Here is a 15,929-nt window from a genome sequence, read left to right on the forward strand (position 1 = left end):
TTAGTTTTTGGCTTGGCTCCATTTGCCTGTGTTTGGCTTGTATCCCTCAAAATCTTTTCTACCTGTGCAACTATTCTTTTAAACATTGTAATTGTACCTGACTCTACTTCTTCCTCTGGCAGCTCATTTTAGATACCTACCTCCATCTGTGTAGGGATAAAAAGCTGCTCATCTGTCCTCTTTCAGTCTTCCTCCTCTCACCATTAAATTCATGCTCTCTAGTTTGAGATGCCCCTATCCTGGGAATAAAGACTGGGATCATCCACCTTATCAAAACCCTTCATGATTTTATGTACTTTCATCAGGCCATCCATCACTTGAAGAGAAAAAGACCCACTTTTAGCTGTTTCAGACTGCCAGCAATTCCTCTTTCATGATGTAAATATATTTCAAAACATCACAGTTCTCTTCCCTAAATTTCTCAGCTTCCATTACTTCTACTTGGTAAATTCAGATGAAAAATGTTCATTTAAAATGTGTTTCTTCTCATTTCAGTCACAAATGCATGACTTGTATTTTCAGGGAACATCTTCCTTGTATCTCCCCTGCTGAGCCTTCTAAGAATTTGAATGTTTCAATTATGTCTCATCCTTCTAAACTCGGCATTTCTGTTTTTACTGCCAAAGGAAACCACCTCACATTGAACCACGTCGTCATTCTATCAGCCGTGTCATTGCCTACTCAGCTTTTCTATATTCTTAGAAGTCTCTCTGCATCCTAATGATCATTGATACTCCCATCTGGTTTTGTGTCATCAGCAAATGTTTGGCCTTCTCTGCCAAACTGTTGATGTCGATGAAAAATATTTGGAGTTCAAGCAGTGGTGTCTCCAAAGTTCTCCCTTTGTGGTGTCTCCCTGTGGTGTCTCCAAAGTTCACCCAAGACAGACCAGTTTATTCCTGCTCTTGGTTTTCTATATATTAATTAACTCTCAATGCAAATTGGTAAATTATCCCCAATTCAGTGAGCTACAACTTCATTCTGCAATCTTCTGGGGGAAATCTTATTTAAAGCCAACAGGAAATCTAATTGCACCACATCCACTCGTTTCACCCCACCTCCCTGTCCACTCTACGTTCTTGAGGAATTCTAGCAGATGAGTCAATAATGATTTCCCTTTTATGATTTTTTTGGTCACTTTTAGTCTCCCTTATTTTATGAATGTCTTATCTCATCCATGATTTATGGAGTCAGGATGGGTACCAATGATAAAACTGCAGATTACATTCATAGTTGAGAGAAGATTTATGAACCCCAACCAGCCTAGGTAAAAGCAGTCAGGTACCAGTACCAAATAGTATATTTACTGCTGTAATGCTTTGAAGAGTTTTGTGGTATGTGTTTGAGAATATGGTGGGATAGCTTAAGTCCCTTTGCAGTTGATGTCAAGTCAAGTTTAATGCCATATGCACAAGTACAACGAGGTACACAGATACAGTGAAAATCTTACTTCCAGCAGCATTCACAAGTACATAAACTCAGACAACACACAAAACATGTGTTCGACATAAAGTTTACAAGACAGCAAAAGGAAAAAGACTACGCAAATGGAAAAAGGCAAAAACACAATTAGAAAACAAGTCCGTGATAGTGCAAGGAGTAGTCTGTAGTGTTCTGTTGTTGAGGTAAGATTAGGGCTGAGCAGGTCAGTTCAAGAACCTGATGGTTGTAGGGAAGTAGCTGTTTCTGAACCTGGTGATGTGAACTGCAGGCCTCTCTGTACCTCTTTCCCGAAGGTAGCAGGGATTAGATGGTGGGGATACTTAATGATACATGCTACCTTCTTGTAGATGAATGTAGATGCTTCAGATTGTGCAGAGGACTGTGCCCATGATGGTCAGGGCTGAGTCCACCACCCTGCACCCCCTTTGTTCCGTGTCATTGATCTGAAATCTCTCTATGTCCTACTAGATATTTACAATATTCTATTCTCTTATTTCAGATTTCCAGCATCTACAGTATTTCAGTTTAAGATATTATAAATATTAATTGCCTCTTGTAAGTTGCCACGAGTATGCAGATGAATGATAAAACCTGGGAGAGGGTTATTGATGGCAATATGGGGAGAATAAAATGGTATTCTTGCAAATGGGTGCTTGATGTTCAGCATGGACACAGTGGGTCAAATGGCCTGTTTCCATGCTGTGTTATTTTATGACCCTATGCCCAGACTGGAACAAACTACATTGCTATGTCTCACAGAAAGACACTGTTAATACGAAAGTAAGTTACCATAGCAACCCTATTTTTATCTGGAAGAAGCAAGTGGACAATTAATCCATTGTGTAGCCAGGCGAAGAAGGGGAGAAATGGACAGGGATTGAATGGGCAGCTCTTGATAAAGAAATATCTCAAGGTCATTCCTGGTCAGCGCTGGAGCTGTCCAGCCACTGCTGAGTCCATAATCAAACGAAATGCTTCAAACCAGAAGAGCATATGTTCCCTTCTGTTGTAAGTACATCAGCTCAGTTGAGCTGACTTGTTCTTTTACCAAGATTGCAATAAACATTGAATGGATTGGGCTTGGCATAGATTATACATATATTTTAATCTTCTAAACCTGTGCATAATTCACTATCTTAATTTGTGGCTAGTTGTTTGCTGCAATTTTAGTTCCTTCTATTTATGCTCTTCCGTGTGACTCCCCAAATCCAGCATCAAAATGGTTATTTCCAGATGTTCTTGTTTTTAGCTGTGAATCATATCCCAGTTTAAAGTGACATCCAACAATTTATCCTCGTATTCACGTTGCACCAGGTCCACTTAGTCAAGGGAAAACTACTCAGTTTAATTCAAGCAGTAAGGCAGTCATCGTTATTTTTTTGTATATCTTTCATTCATTTGTTCTATACATCACCGTCTATATCTCTCGTCTTCCTTTCCAGTGACTCTAGTTTGAAGAAGGGTCTCGACCCGAAACGTCACCCGTTCCTTCTCTCCAGAGATGCTGCCTGTCCCGCTGAGTTACTCTAGCATTTTGTGTCAGGTGGATTTGGCTCTTTGGTTGGATTTGTCATTGGATTGTCTATAGCCATGTAAAGGCAATACTGAGCTCCCCGTTTGGAAACATAATGAGCAACACAGCACTACATGTGAAGATAGACACAAAATGCTGGAGTAACTCAGCGGGACAGGTAGCATCTCTGGATAGAAGGAATGGGAGAGGAATCGGGTTGAAATGTCACCCATTCTGCCGATCTCTCAGCATCCAGCATTTTGTGTCTATCTTCAATGTAAACCAGGCAGTTCCTTCCTACAGAAGTACATGTGTCCTGCCCTGAAGTGGGAAGGTTGTATTTTCATAGCCATTGGTTCTGTCACTGTTAAGGGAGTTGTTATTTAAAATGTAACCTTTAGTGACCTAAAACTAGCAAAAAAGTTTAATCAGTGAGAGATGAATAAAATTTCTAATGATTTTACAGAGAAAAAAATAATAGACAATAGACAATAGACAATAGGTGCAGGAGTAGGCCATTCAGCCCTTCGAGCCAGCACCGCCATTCAATGCGATCATGGCTGATCACTCTCAATCAGTACCCCGTTCCTGCCTTCTCCCCATACCCCCTCACTCCGCTATCCTTAAGAGCTCTATCCAGCTCTCTCTTGAAAGCATCCAACGAACTGGCCTCCACTGCCTTCTGAGGCAGAGAATTCCACACCTTCACCACCCTCTGACTGAAAAAGTTCTTCCTCATCTCCGTTCTAAATGGCCTACCCCTTATTCTTAAACTGTGGCCCCTTGTTCTGGACTCCCCCAACATTGGGAACATGTTATCTGCCTCTAATGTGTCCAATCCCCTAATTATCTTATATGTTTCAATAAGATCCCCCCTCATCCTTCTAAATTCCAGTGTATACAAGCCCAATCGCTCCAGCCTTTCAACATACGACAGTCCCGCCATTCCGGGAATTAACCTAGTGAACCTACGCTGCACGCCCTCCATAGCAAGAATATCCTTCCTCAAATTTGGAGACCAAAACTGCACACAGTACTCCAGGTGCGGTCTCACCAGGGCCCGGTACAACTGTAGAAGGACCTCTTTGCTCCTATACTCAACTCCTCTTGTTACGAAGGCCAACATTCCATTGGCTTTCTTCACTGCCTGCTGTACCTGCATGCTTCCTTTCATTGACTGATGCACTAGGACACCCAGATCTCGTTGAACTCCCCCTCCTCCTAACTTGACACCATTCAGATAATAATCTGCCTTTCTATTCTTACTTCCAAAGTGAATAACCTCACACTTATCTACATTAAACTGCATCTGCCATGTATCCGCCCACTCACACAATCTGTCCAAGTCACCCTGCAGCCTTATTGCATCTTCCTCACAATTCACACTACCCCCCAACTTAGTATCATCTGCAAATTTGCTAATGGTACTTTTAATCCCTTCGTCTAAGTCATTAATGTATATCGTAAATAGCTGGGGTCCCAGCACCGAACCTTGCGGTACCCCACTGGTCACTGCCTGCCATTCCGAAAGGGACCCATTTATCCCCACTCTTTGCTTTCTGTCTGTCAACCAATTTTTTATCCATGTCTAATAATGGAAACTGCATGATTTAGCAGAAAAATGCCGAGGAGATAACCACCTTACTGCTCAAGGCTAAAATAATGACCATATTTGGTGCAACTGTCTTGAAAGGATATTGGGTTTGCTACTGTATCAAAAGCATACATGAATTTATTTTTGTTATTGAACTTGGGACACAGGATTTGCTTTGAATTGTTTCAGAAAGAGATTACAGTAATACTCTGTGCATCATAATCCCCATTGATATAATTTTGTATTCGTACGTGGATGCTGCAAGTCTTAAGTCAACCATAAACTATGATTAGTTCTGTGCCACTAACGCTGTTCTTTTCCTTGCAACCTCCTCATTTGATGGACAAAATGCCATTGAACAGACAAGCAATATTACCAGCAGTTCAAGTAGCTGATGACTTTGCTGTGCAAATAATATCTGTGTGATTTAAAATCTAGTCTTGCTGCATGAGGGAGTTTTGTTGCAGTACTTAGTCAGGCATGCACTGATGCATGCGTGCGTGCACAGAACACTTGCAGCAATCTGGCTGGATTAATTTCTATTGTATTGTACAATGAACTATTCCAGCGACCAAAATCTTGTACTGCATTCCTTTCAGATGAAACCAAGCTCTATGCAGCAAATATGTCAAGCATCTAATTGAACATTCATTGTCTAATTTATTCATGTTTTTGACACAGTAATGAACTTTAACAATCGCAGTAACTTGTATTTATGTAGCGCCACTGCATAATAAAATATCGCAAAATGCTTCACAATGTGCTTATCAAATAAGAATGTGGCAGAATTTCACCCTCATTGATCATTGGACGTCATATTAGCTGTTCTGACAAACCTAATTGAATAGCCTCAAAGTTCATATTGAGTGATATCACTTCTGGTTGCATAAGATTGAGCAGATGACCAAAGATGATTGTTTGGTTGAAAGAACAAGAAAGCAGATAAATTAGCATTCGACGAGAGGAATCTATTAACAATATTGGCTAATGTTGCATCAAAGAGTGAAAGCTGGTGGTCCATGGTTTGGTTGAAAGAGCATGAGTCTCATGTCTTGAACTTGGAGCAAGCATATGAGGAGTTCAGGGTGGATCTTGAGGAAAATGTGATTTTTGGGACTGGGGGAGCAAGAAACATGGGAAGGTATGGACGTGAACAATGAGAAGTGGGGTTGTGATCGGCCAGTACGAATCGTCGAAACAATGAGAACTCTTACTATTAAAAGTGGTGTGTGAAGGAGAAACAAATAGCTCGAGAAGTCAATATGTGGTAATAAAAACTAGGGATTTTCTTTCAAATCCTTTGATATTGGAAAAATAATCTGTTTTTGTAAAAGGAAAGCATGTGGCAAATACATTAAAACATGGTCCAGTCAAATCTGACAATTGATGCCAACCCGATTTTCTGCTGGAGATATTTCAACCCTTAATCCTTTGATTTCAGAGCAGAGGGTATAGACCTTGAAATGCGTTGGGGAGTTTTTTTTATTAGAGACAAAGAGCATCTTAGGGTTGTGATTCGCCAGATTACTAGCTGCAGCGATATGGTTAGAGGACTGAAGGCTTGAAAACTAGCATTTTGGAAGTTATTTCAGGGAAAGTTTGTTCCAGAGCCAAACCCAGAGAATTGGTGTTTAGAGAATTGGGTTGTGAAGAACAGGAGTAGGCAGTAAAACCTGGAGAAAAAAAAACAGAAATTTATTTTTATAGTTACAATAATGATAGTAGAAGGGCCAGGTTAAATGGTAAGATTAATGGGATGGCTTTGACTCTGGAGAGAAGAGATCGTAAATAATCGGACAATCAAATGAGAGGAGGAAGGATTTGAATGGTTGAGCAAATAGTTGAAATTGCCTTGAGTGAGTAACCATTCAATGGTGGTTGAGCAAAGAAAGCAGAACAAAGTAATTCCATCTACAAACGTGGCATGAGATGTTTGTGGATGGTAAAGATCGATTTGATGTCCTGATGTTGTCTTCATACAATGTTAACAGAGGAATACTATTGTTCAAGACACCAGGAATAATTATCTTGTCATTCTTAAAAATACTGCCATAGAATCTATTACACTCTTTTGGAGAGGATAGGCAGGATTTTGGCTGAACATCTTATTTGAAAAAGCATTTGGTTAATATTTTGTAGAATTCTTCATTCTCCATCATTGGACAGCAAAGTACTGCCATAAAACATTAATCCAAATAGAGCATCACCATGTTATACAGTTTAAAGGAAATGTAAGATGTTTGAGGGAATTTGATTAGTTATTCATGATTGAAATACAGCACGAGGTAAAAGAGTCAGTGTTCAAATTGAGTCAAGAGATCTTATAAATGTAAGAAGAGTTTTTTTTATCCTTCATCTTAGTCGAAGAAAATAGAAGTATGCTCTAAATTTAGCTTTGACGAATAACGGGCTCTTTCTTACCTTGTTGTTTTTAAACTCTGTGGTTTTTCTCGTGTTGGGCATTTGGTTCAAAATACAATCGGAACCTGATAAACATGTAATTTGTTCACTCAGAAATTTTGCGTTTGAAACCAAATTCATATTGGATCAATAGAAAACATAGAAAATAGGTGCAGGAGGAGGCCATTTGGCCCTTCGAGCCAACACCGCCTTTCATTGTCATCATGGCTGATCATCCACAATCAGTAACCCGTCTCTGCCTTCTCCCCATATCCCTTGATTCTGCTAGCTGCTAGAGCTCTATCTAACTCTCTTTTCAATTCATCCAGGGAGAGAATTCCACAAATTTGCAACACTCTGGGTCAAAAGGTTTTTTTCTCATCCCAGTTTTAATGGCCTCCCCGTTATTCTTAGACTGTGGCCCCTGGTTCTGGACTCCCCCAACATTGGGAACATTTTTCTTGCATCTAGCTTGTCCAGTCCTTTTATAATTTTATACGTTTCGTATACAATTTCGTATACAATTTATGTATCTTTTATTTATAATGAATGACCTCTTGCTCTCTTGCTATCCACTTTGCTGCTGTAACACTGTACAGGGAGCGGGAGGGGAGAGGGAGGGGGGTAAGAGGGGGTGCCGTACCAATGCAGGAGAGGTTTGGGCCCAACGGGTCCACTTGGTCTAGTATATTATAAATAGTTGCGGCCCCAGCACCGAGCCTTGCGGTACTCCACTCGCCACTGCCTGCCATTCTGACAGGGACCCGTTTATTCCTACTCTTTGTTTCCTGTCTGCTAACCAATTCTCTATCCATGTCAACACCCTTCCCCCAATACCATGTCCTCTAATTTTGCCCACTAATCTCCTGTTAGGACCTTATCAAAGGCTTTCTGAAAGTCCAGATACACTACATCCACTGGCTCTCCTTCATTAATTTTACTTGTCACGTCCTCTAAAAAAATTCCAGAAGATTCGTTAAGCAGTATTTGCCCTTCATAAATCTATGCTGATTTGGACCAATCCTTTTACTGCTATCCAAATGTGCCCTTATTACTTTAATAATTGACTAGTGTCTTCCCCACCACCGATATCAGGCTAACTGGTCTATAATTCCCTCTCTCTTGCTCCTTTCTTGAAAAGTGGGAAAACATCCGCTACCCTCCAAACCACAGGAACGGATCCTGAATCGAAAGAACATTGGAAAATGACCACCAATGTGTCCACTATTTCTAGAGCCACCTCCTTGAGTACCCTGGGATGCAGACCATCAGGCCCTAAGGATTTGTCAGCCTTCAGTCCCATCAGTCTACCCAATACTGTATCTCGCCGAATGCAAATTTTTCAGTTCCTATGTCTTCCTAGATCCTCTGTCCTCTCGTACATTGTTTGTGTCTTCCTTAGTGAAGACAGAACCAAAGTACTTGTTCAACTCTTCTGCCATTTCCTTGTTCCCCATAATAGTTTCACCTGTTTCTGCCTTCAAGGGACCCACATTTGTCTTTGCTAATATTTTTCTCTTAACATATCTAAAGATGCTTTTACCATCCTTTATATTCTTGGCCAGCTTACCCTCGTACTTCATCTATTCACCCCGTATTGCCCTTTTGTTACCTTCTGTTGTCCTTTGAAAGTTTCCCAGGCCTCTGGCCTCCTGCTACTCTTTGCTATGTTATACACCTTTTCTTTTAGTTTTATTCCATCCCTAACTTTCCTTATACCTCATACCCTATACCGTGTGACAACAATAACCTAAACCTCTCTTTAGTGCTGTTACTTATTTTTCATTGTGTACATCTTCCACCATGATCCTGCAAGTATAATCTCTTTTCACCTTGTGTTCTGTCCTGGACCTGTGTGCATTCGTACATTCCCGTCTTTTCTCAATCTAAAACTACTGATACCTTTCTGTTTGCAGTGTTCTTGAATCCCTCAACTTTTCATTCCCTCATCTGTCCTCATTCACTTTCAAAAGATTCCGTAAAAGCTTACCTCTTGTTGAAGAAAGCTTTTTGTCTACTTTTAATTCTGTCTCTCTCGTTTTTTGCTTGAGACCGCAACACCTACTTTCACCATCTCTCACCTTAAATGTTGACATGCTTAATTAACTGCGAAGTGCAAGATTAATTTGTTAGCTAAATATTCAGTGGTCTGTTCATACATGAGTACACGCTTTCTATTGTGTGTGTAAATGATGGGTTTTTTTCAGCCATTGCCATTTCAGAAGTTTGATGACATTTCTGCATCTTTTCCTTTGTCCCTTTATTTCTTAGATTCAACCTGCTTTCACCCATCCTTGTTTCTCAAAGCTTTATATTGCCAATGTAAACTTGTGCTGCTCCATTGACGATTTACGTTTTTCCAATATTTATTATTATTTATTTATAAATTAACATAATTAAAATCAGACTATTTAGTTATTATGAAGTTGCTTGCTGTACATAAACCTGCATATTTTAAAATTGCGACAATTACTTTTTCTCTTCCATGGTATTTTGTTCATTGTAATATGCTAACGTTAAACTGAAGACTTGAAAGGACCGTACATATGCAACTCTTTTTAACTTTTAATGAGTGTGGTTGTACATAGACTTGTATTTATAGTCTCCTAAATTATATTTATGCTCCTTCTGAATGCCAAAAAAACACGTTTTGACCATTTCAAAAACATTCTAAGCATAAGTGATAAATTATTACTTGGATCACATGACCTAATTTGAAAGCATAAATTTGCCAATCAAATCTCAGTAGTGGTTTCAGTGGAGCTACAGCAATAAGCAAAGCAGTTATTTAAAGCAGCATGATACAGGAGAACGTACATTCTGACTTCAACGTGTAACAGGAAGCCAGCAGGGCCAGAGAATAATCCTTTGAACATGGTATGGCTTGTCTAACTCCTCACCCTGCAGAATTGTGGAAACATTATCTTGGAGGCTCCGATAATGTGTATCTTTGCTTTCAAAGAAGGTATGTCCCAATGTAAATGATATGTACTTTTAAACAATACATTTTGGAGTCTATGACTGCTTCTTACTGTATTTGATGCCGAGGTCTAGCGTTATCTTCATAGACTGATGTGGATCTGTTATGATCATGACCATTTGTATTCTTGTTTGCTGCTAGATTTGTGCATATGAGCTAGAAATTAAATGGAAATCCACACACTGGGTGTATCTAGCACAAATAGAAAAAGAGCATAATATTTGAGGAAAGATGAGGTCTTGAAGTGAGCAAGTCATTTCTTTTTAAAATACATGCCCCCAGCTGCAGTATAGTTGTAGGAAATTGCCTATTTCAGAAATGGAATTTGCATAAATGGTAACTGCAAATTCCTGTACATTTTTATAAAAGCATAATTAAGGGCATAATTGCAGTATCAAGCTCTCCTGCTATTATTTTACATTTATACTTTACGGATAATTTATTTTATAAAATGATTAGGTCAAGGTTTTCCACAGAGATTTCTCTGCTTTCTGTGTCAACATAAGCTTTTCAATCTAGGGATGAATACAAGCCAAGGATTCTTAGATCTCTTTAATGTCCAGTTTGTTTTGGAACTTGGTTTCGGTTGCAGTTTAAGTTGGATTTTTATTTTGATGCAAAAGTGGGAAAAAGTATCCAAAGTGTTGCATCTGACGTTTTTGAACCAGACTCCAAACCATTTTAAAGTTCTGATCTAGTCAGCCATTTCAAACATAGTTGATAGGTTTGCCTGCTTAGACAGATTTAGGCGATTAAAATAATCAAATACATCTGCCAGATATGCAAGCGTAGCACGATATTGGAAATTGTGAAACTATTCTACTAAGGCAAAAAGCTTCAAGTTCACATTGTATTTCAGTCAGTTTAAAACTTTCCAAGGGGGTAGCTATCACACTTCAGCAAATAAAAGTTGGGGATGGTCACCTGCCATTCCATCTCACTGCAGCACAGGCATGACAACTGAGGAAACATTGCAGGTTGAGACCCTTCTTCAGACGGTCTGAAACGTCACCCATACTTTCTATCCAGAGACGCCTGCCCCGCTGAGTTACTCCAGCATTTTGTGTCAATCGTCGGTGTAAACTAGCATCTGCAGTTCTTTCCAACGTTATTCATAGCTTTAATTACTGTGACAAAGTGGTTGTTAAAGCTCGAGAGGCAATTGCTTGGCTATCAATATCTCTGCATGAATGCAGCAATTTGTTGCTTCAGCATCTGGTGCATTTTCTCTCCCTCTGGCCACAACACCTAAATGTCCACTTGTCATTGCAGCTGCTCATCACTGTACATCCGTTTAGTCTGAAGAAGGGTCCCAACCCGAAACGTCACCTATGCATTTTCTCCAGAGATGCTGCCTGGCCGGCTGAGTTACTCCAGCATTTTTTGTCTATCCTCCAGCATAATCCTTTGGAATCTATGCCCTAAATATACTTGTGCAGAATTCAACATATTTCAGCATCAGTTGTTTTTTCTGGCAGTTCTTCACAGTGTAGTAAATCTTAATGGAACGCCCCTTCAAAGTTGTGTAAACTGACTTGTCCAATTGCATTGCAAACCAGCCTGATATCCCAGCAGTTGTTTAAGATAACAATACATTTGTGATTCATTGTGAAACAATAAGATTTGACAAAGTCATTTTGATGATTTTCTATTCACAAAATGCTGGAGTAACTCAGCAGGTCAGGCAGCATCTCGGGAGATGATTTTCTAGGTATTTATTACCCAAAGATGAATGCTGGATATCTATTATTGAAGGCATTATTAAGTCATCATCTATTGTAAGGGGTGATTTACATTTGGCAGTGTAGTGAGCCAGGAGATCAGCTTTTGATGTAACTTCAATTGTCATTATTGCAGAATGTGTCTTTGGTTGAGGTGCCACGTTATCATGCTTCAGGTAGAAAAATCACACTTACTTTTATTTTAAATTTGTGTGTTCTCAAGGTAATGAATCATTTGGGAAAGTTTCATGGTGTTTTTAAGGACTGCACAGTTCTGGTTGTGGCATTTTTCTTAGGGGACTTGGGAAAAACAATCCTTATTTTATGTTATCTCGTGCGTATTTTCTGTTGAAGGCCAAACACTTCCATGTCTTTTGTGTGATGTTATTCGTGTCTCATTTCCGTAATTTCCCAAGGTTGTTACTGGCTCTCAAGGATTGAGGATCTGCTCTGGGGAATTTAATGTTCAAACATTGGTGGGTACATGTGAACTGCCACTAAACACATGCACTAACTGCCCTGTCATGCTCACAGATGGACTCGTGGCTCACTGGCTCACAGCTTCCCTACTTGTTTCTTGGCCACTTCTGTACCCCCCTCCCATATTTCTGGCTATATTCTGACTTCCAACTCCCAATCTCAGCCACTGACCTGGTAGACCTACCCATTCCCAAGCTCCAGCCACGTATCTGTCCACATTCCTGGCTCCAGGTCTCTAGTTCTTATTTAAAAATCATCATTCGTATTCATCATTTCACTCTGCCTGTTTAGTGCTAGGTTTTGGTCCACTTGAGTGGGCATAAAAGATCTCTGCTTCTCTTCTTCCTGGAAAGACAACACTGTCAATGTAGGATTTCCTCAGTGTGGGCCAAGATGTTTATGCAAAAGTGGAGGTGTGAACCATCAACTACTGACACCAGCAAAGTTGCGCTCAGACCCAAGACAGACACTCTTTCACTGGATAAAATATGTATGTCAGAATCAGAATCCGAATAACCTTTATTGTCATCCAAAAACATGTTTTTGGACGAAATTCCGTTACCCACAGTCCAACAATAAGAAGCGACAAAAATAAAGCAATAACAAACACAATCACAACCAACATAAAACAAACAAAAAACATCCATCACAGTGAGTCCCCTCCAGTCCCCTCCTCACTGTGGTGGAAGGCCAGAATGTCTTTCTCTTCCCTGCCGTCTTCTCCGGTGGTCAGGCTGTTGAAATTGCCACGTCGGGGCGGTCCCGACATTGAAGCCCCCGCCGGGCGGAGAAAATCCCGCGGCCTATTCCAGGTTCACAGCGGGCCGACCCAAGCCCTGTGATTCGGGGCGGGCGAAGACGCTGCCGCTGCCGGAGCCCCCGAGGTTGGCCCCCACCCAGGGACCTGCGAGCTTCCTTTTATAATTTCAGAAGTCGCACCTCAAAAGTAATTTGGGGAGACTGATGATGTGCAGCTTATTTTTCCTTAACTATGTATGCATGTTAAATTATGAGTGGCACGGTGGGGCAGCTGGTAGATCTGCAGCCTGACAGCTCATGACCCAGGTTCAAACTTGATCTCCAGGGCTAACAGTATAGAGTTTTCACATTCTCCACATGTTTCGTCCTTTTACCCCAAGTTGTAGATAATTGGCTATTGTAAATTCCACTCGAGTATGTATGTAATTGAAATGTAGGGAGAATAAAATGGGATTAGTGCAGGACAGGACAGAATGTATCACTTGATGGAATTGGAAACCAGTGGAAACATCACTTCAACTCTATTTTTGCCTTTCATTATTCTGTAAGTTTCAATGAGGTCCCCCCTCAAGCTTCTAAACTCCAGTGAGTAAAGGTGCAGTGCTGTCAAACGTTCATCATATGCGAACTCACTCTTTCCTGGAATCATTCCTGTAAACCTCTGGAGCCTCTCCAGAGCCAGCACACCCTTCCTCAAATATTGGGCCCAAATCTGCTCACAGTGCTCCAAATCCGGCCTGACCAGCGCCTTATAGAGCCTCGGCATTCCATCTCAGAATGGGTAGTTGATGGTTATTGATGGGCCACGAGACCTATTTCTATTGTGTCTCTTTTTTTAAAATTCAGGCAATTGTCGGCCGCATAATTTTCAAGGGTATTTGCACTTTGAGTTGTTAATATTCCCAATGGGATTTGGACTTTGATAGGTTTTTCAAAATCAAAATTGTTGAAAAAAATAAGAATCAGAAAGGTTTTGTGAAATATTGCAACCAGTTTAAATACGCTCTTGACACAATGTTGACATTCTGAACGTTGAGTCCTACAATCTCCGTTCACGGCTCCACGGTGAACCAAGTGATGATTTGAGCATAATATATTCACCCTTTAACGAAACGAGTGCTGTGGACTAGCATACTCAAACATCCAAGAGGATATGCAGAAGGATGTGGTGCTGCTGCATGCAACCACTATAAGGACTCTAATAAGGGGAATAGCTACAGTTATGGGTGGTATAATGGGGCATCTTCTATCGCTGCAGCTTCAAAGCTCACGAGTCCCGTGTTCAATCCTAATGTCCAGTGATACCTGTGCAAAGTTTGCGCATTCACCAGAAATTGGTTCTGTTGCTGGTTTAAAACAAAATCCGGTTGGTATTTTTTGAAGAGCAGTAACATTCTCAGTCTCCTGACTAATGCGTAACACCTCACCAAACTAGGTTTGAATCTACTTGAAGGGTTTTATCGTATGACCTTTTTGTCCCTCGTAGTCTTACCTAGTCAAACAGGCTTGTTTGTCTTGCCCCTCCCCTACCCTCAACTTACTCCCTAAGCTAATTTCCAGTCTGAGTATAATGAAAATAAGTTTTTAAAGCACAATTACGTTGCTGCCCCTGTGCTTTTCCTCCCAGGTGACTTGAAACAGTGACTTGGGGATTAACATTGCATTCCTAACATCTGTCTCCAAGAGATTCCTAAAGTTTTGGACAACCTAGTTCTTGTTTGTGTGACACTGCCTTGTGTAGATAAGCTTTTAGCAAAGGTAAGCTTCATATCTTGCATTTCCTCTCGAATGCTTTGGGGAAATAAGTTCCAAGACATATGCATGTGTATCAGGAAATTAGGAAGGTAAATTATTCACTAACATTTAATACTAGAGGATTTAAATTCAGGTTAGGGAGGTCTTTCTGCAATTAAATGAAACATTGAAGATAGACATAAAATGCTGGAGTAACTCAGCGGGTCAGGCAGCATCTCTGGAGAGAAGGAATGGGTCATTCATTCTCTCCAGAGATGCTGCCTGACCCGCTGAGTTACTCCAGCATTTTGTGTCTACCTTCGATTTAAACCAGCATCTGCAGTTTTCTTTCCTACAAATGAAACATTGATGTGATCACACCTGGAATGTATAAGAAAATAACTGCAGATGCTGGTACAAATCGAAGGTATTTATTCACAAAATGCTGGAGTAACTCAGCAGGTCAGGTAGCATCTCGGGAGAGAAGGAATGGGTGACGCTTCGGGTCGAGACCCTTCCTCAGACTGTTGTACACAACTTTCCAATTTGTTGTCTAAATATGACTATATTTCCTACAGAGGGTCTGCAATGAAGATTCATCACACTATTCCCAGGAATGAGGAGAGACTGAGTAGGTTAAGGAGAATGAGAATCCCCCCCCCCAATTGCTTCAAATGCGAAGAGAGTATGTATTAAATCTTGAAAGAGGATTGTTGTGCATTGTACTATACAGTGGAGCAAGAAATGGTCAGTGCTGAACTACGCTTGGAAACCTTGCGGTCTCGTGTTGGGTGTAATTTTGCACAATAGCTTTGAGCCAAAATGTCTCAAGGTTTTCAGTGTTGTTGTTCAACTAAACTCTGTCTACAAAATGTTCGTGCAGGTGTGAAAATTAGTTAATGCAGTGGTGCACAAATAAAATGAAGAGATTTATTCTGGCGTGAGTAAAAGGTAACCTTTCAGATGTCTTTGTGGTTTCTAAAGGGAGAGGGGCAGAATTCAGGAAATTATAACCTGGTTAACTTAACATCTGCTTTGTACAATGTTCGAAGCTATAAACATATTATAACAGGGCACTTAGAAAATTCAAGGCAATCTGGCAAAGTCAACGTGGTTTTATGGAAAGGAAATAACATTTGAGGTCTTTTTATAGAACTCAAAATAAATAATATGCTATGGATAAGAGTGAATTGGTGGATTTACTCCACCTAGATTTTTAAAAGGCATTTGGTGCTGCATTGAGTCATTGCAGAATCTAAAAGCACATGGTGTAGCTTATGGCATGGATTGAAAACTTGCTGGCTA

At 40.4% G+C, this 15,929-nt stretch overlaps 1 protein-coding gene across 8 annotated transcripts in view; it reads left to right on the forward strand.

Moving 5' to 3' along the window:
• gpsm1b (G protein signaling modulator 1b) overlaps positions 1 to 15,929 on the forward strand; it is a 149,316-nt gene that overhangs the window by 20,914 nt on the left and 112,473 nt on the right. Inside the window, exon 1 of one of the 8 annotated variants that reach the window (XM_078426478.1) lies at positions 9,790 to 9,915. The exons of the other annotated variants lie outside the window; for them this stretch is intronic. Coding sequence (XP_078282604.1) covers positions 9,830 to 9,915 — 86 coding nt within the window. The 5' untranslated portion in view covers positions 9,790 to 9,829. Of the gene's footprint in view, positions 1 to 9,789; positions 9,916 to 15,929 lie in introns of those variants that run through there. 8 annotated transcript variants of the gene reach the window in all.

The sequence above is a fragment of the Rhinoraja longicauda genome, chromosome 31 (assembly GCF_053455715.1).
Source record: "Rhinoraja longicauda isolate Sanriku21f chromosome 31, sRhiLon1.1, whole genome shotgun sequence".
Classification (NCBI taxonomy): Eukaryota; Metazoa; Chordata; class Chondrichthyes; order Rajiformes; family Arhynchobatidae; genus Rhinoraja; species Rhinoraja longicauda.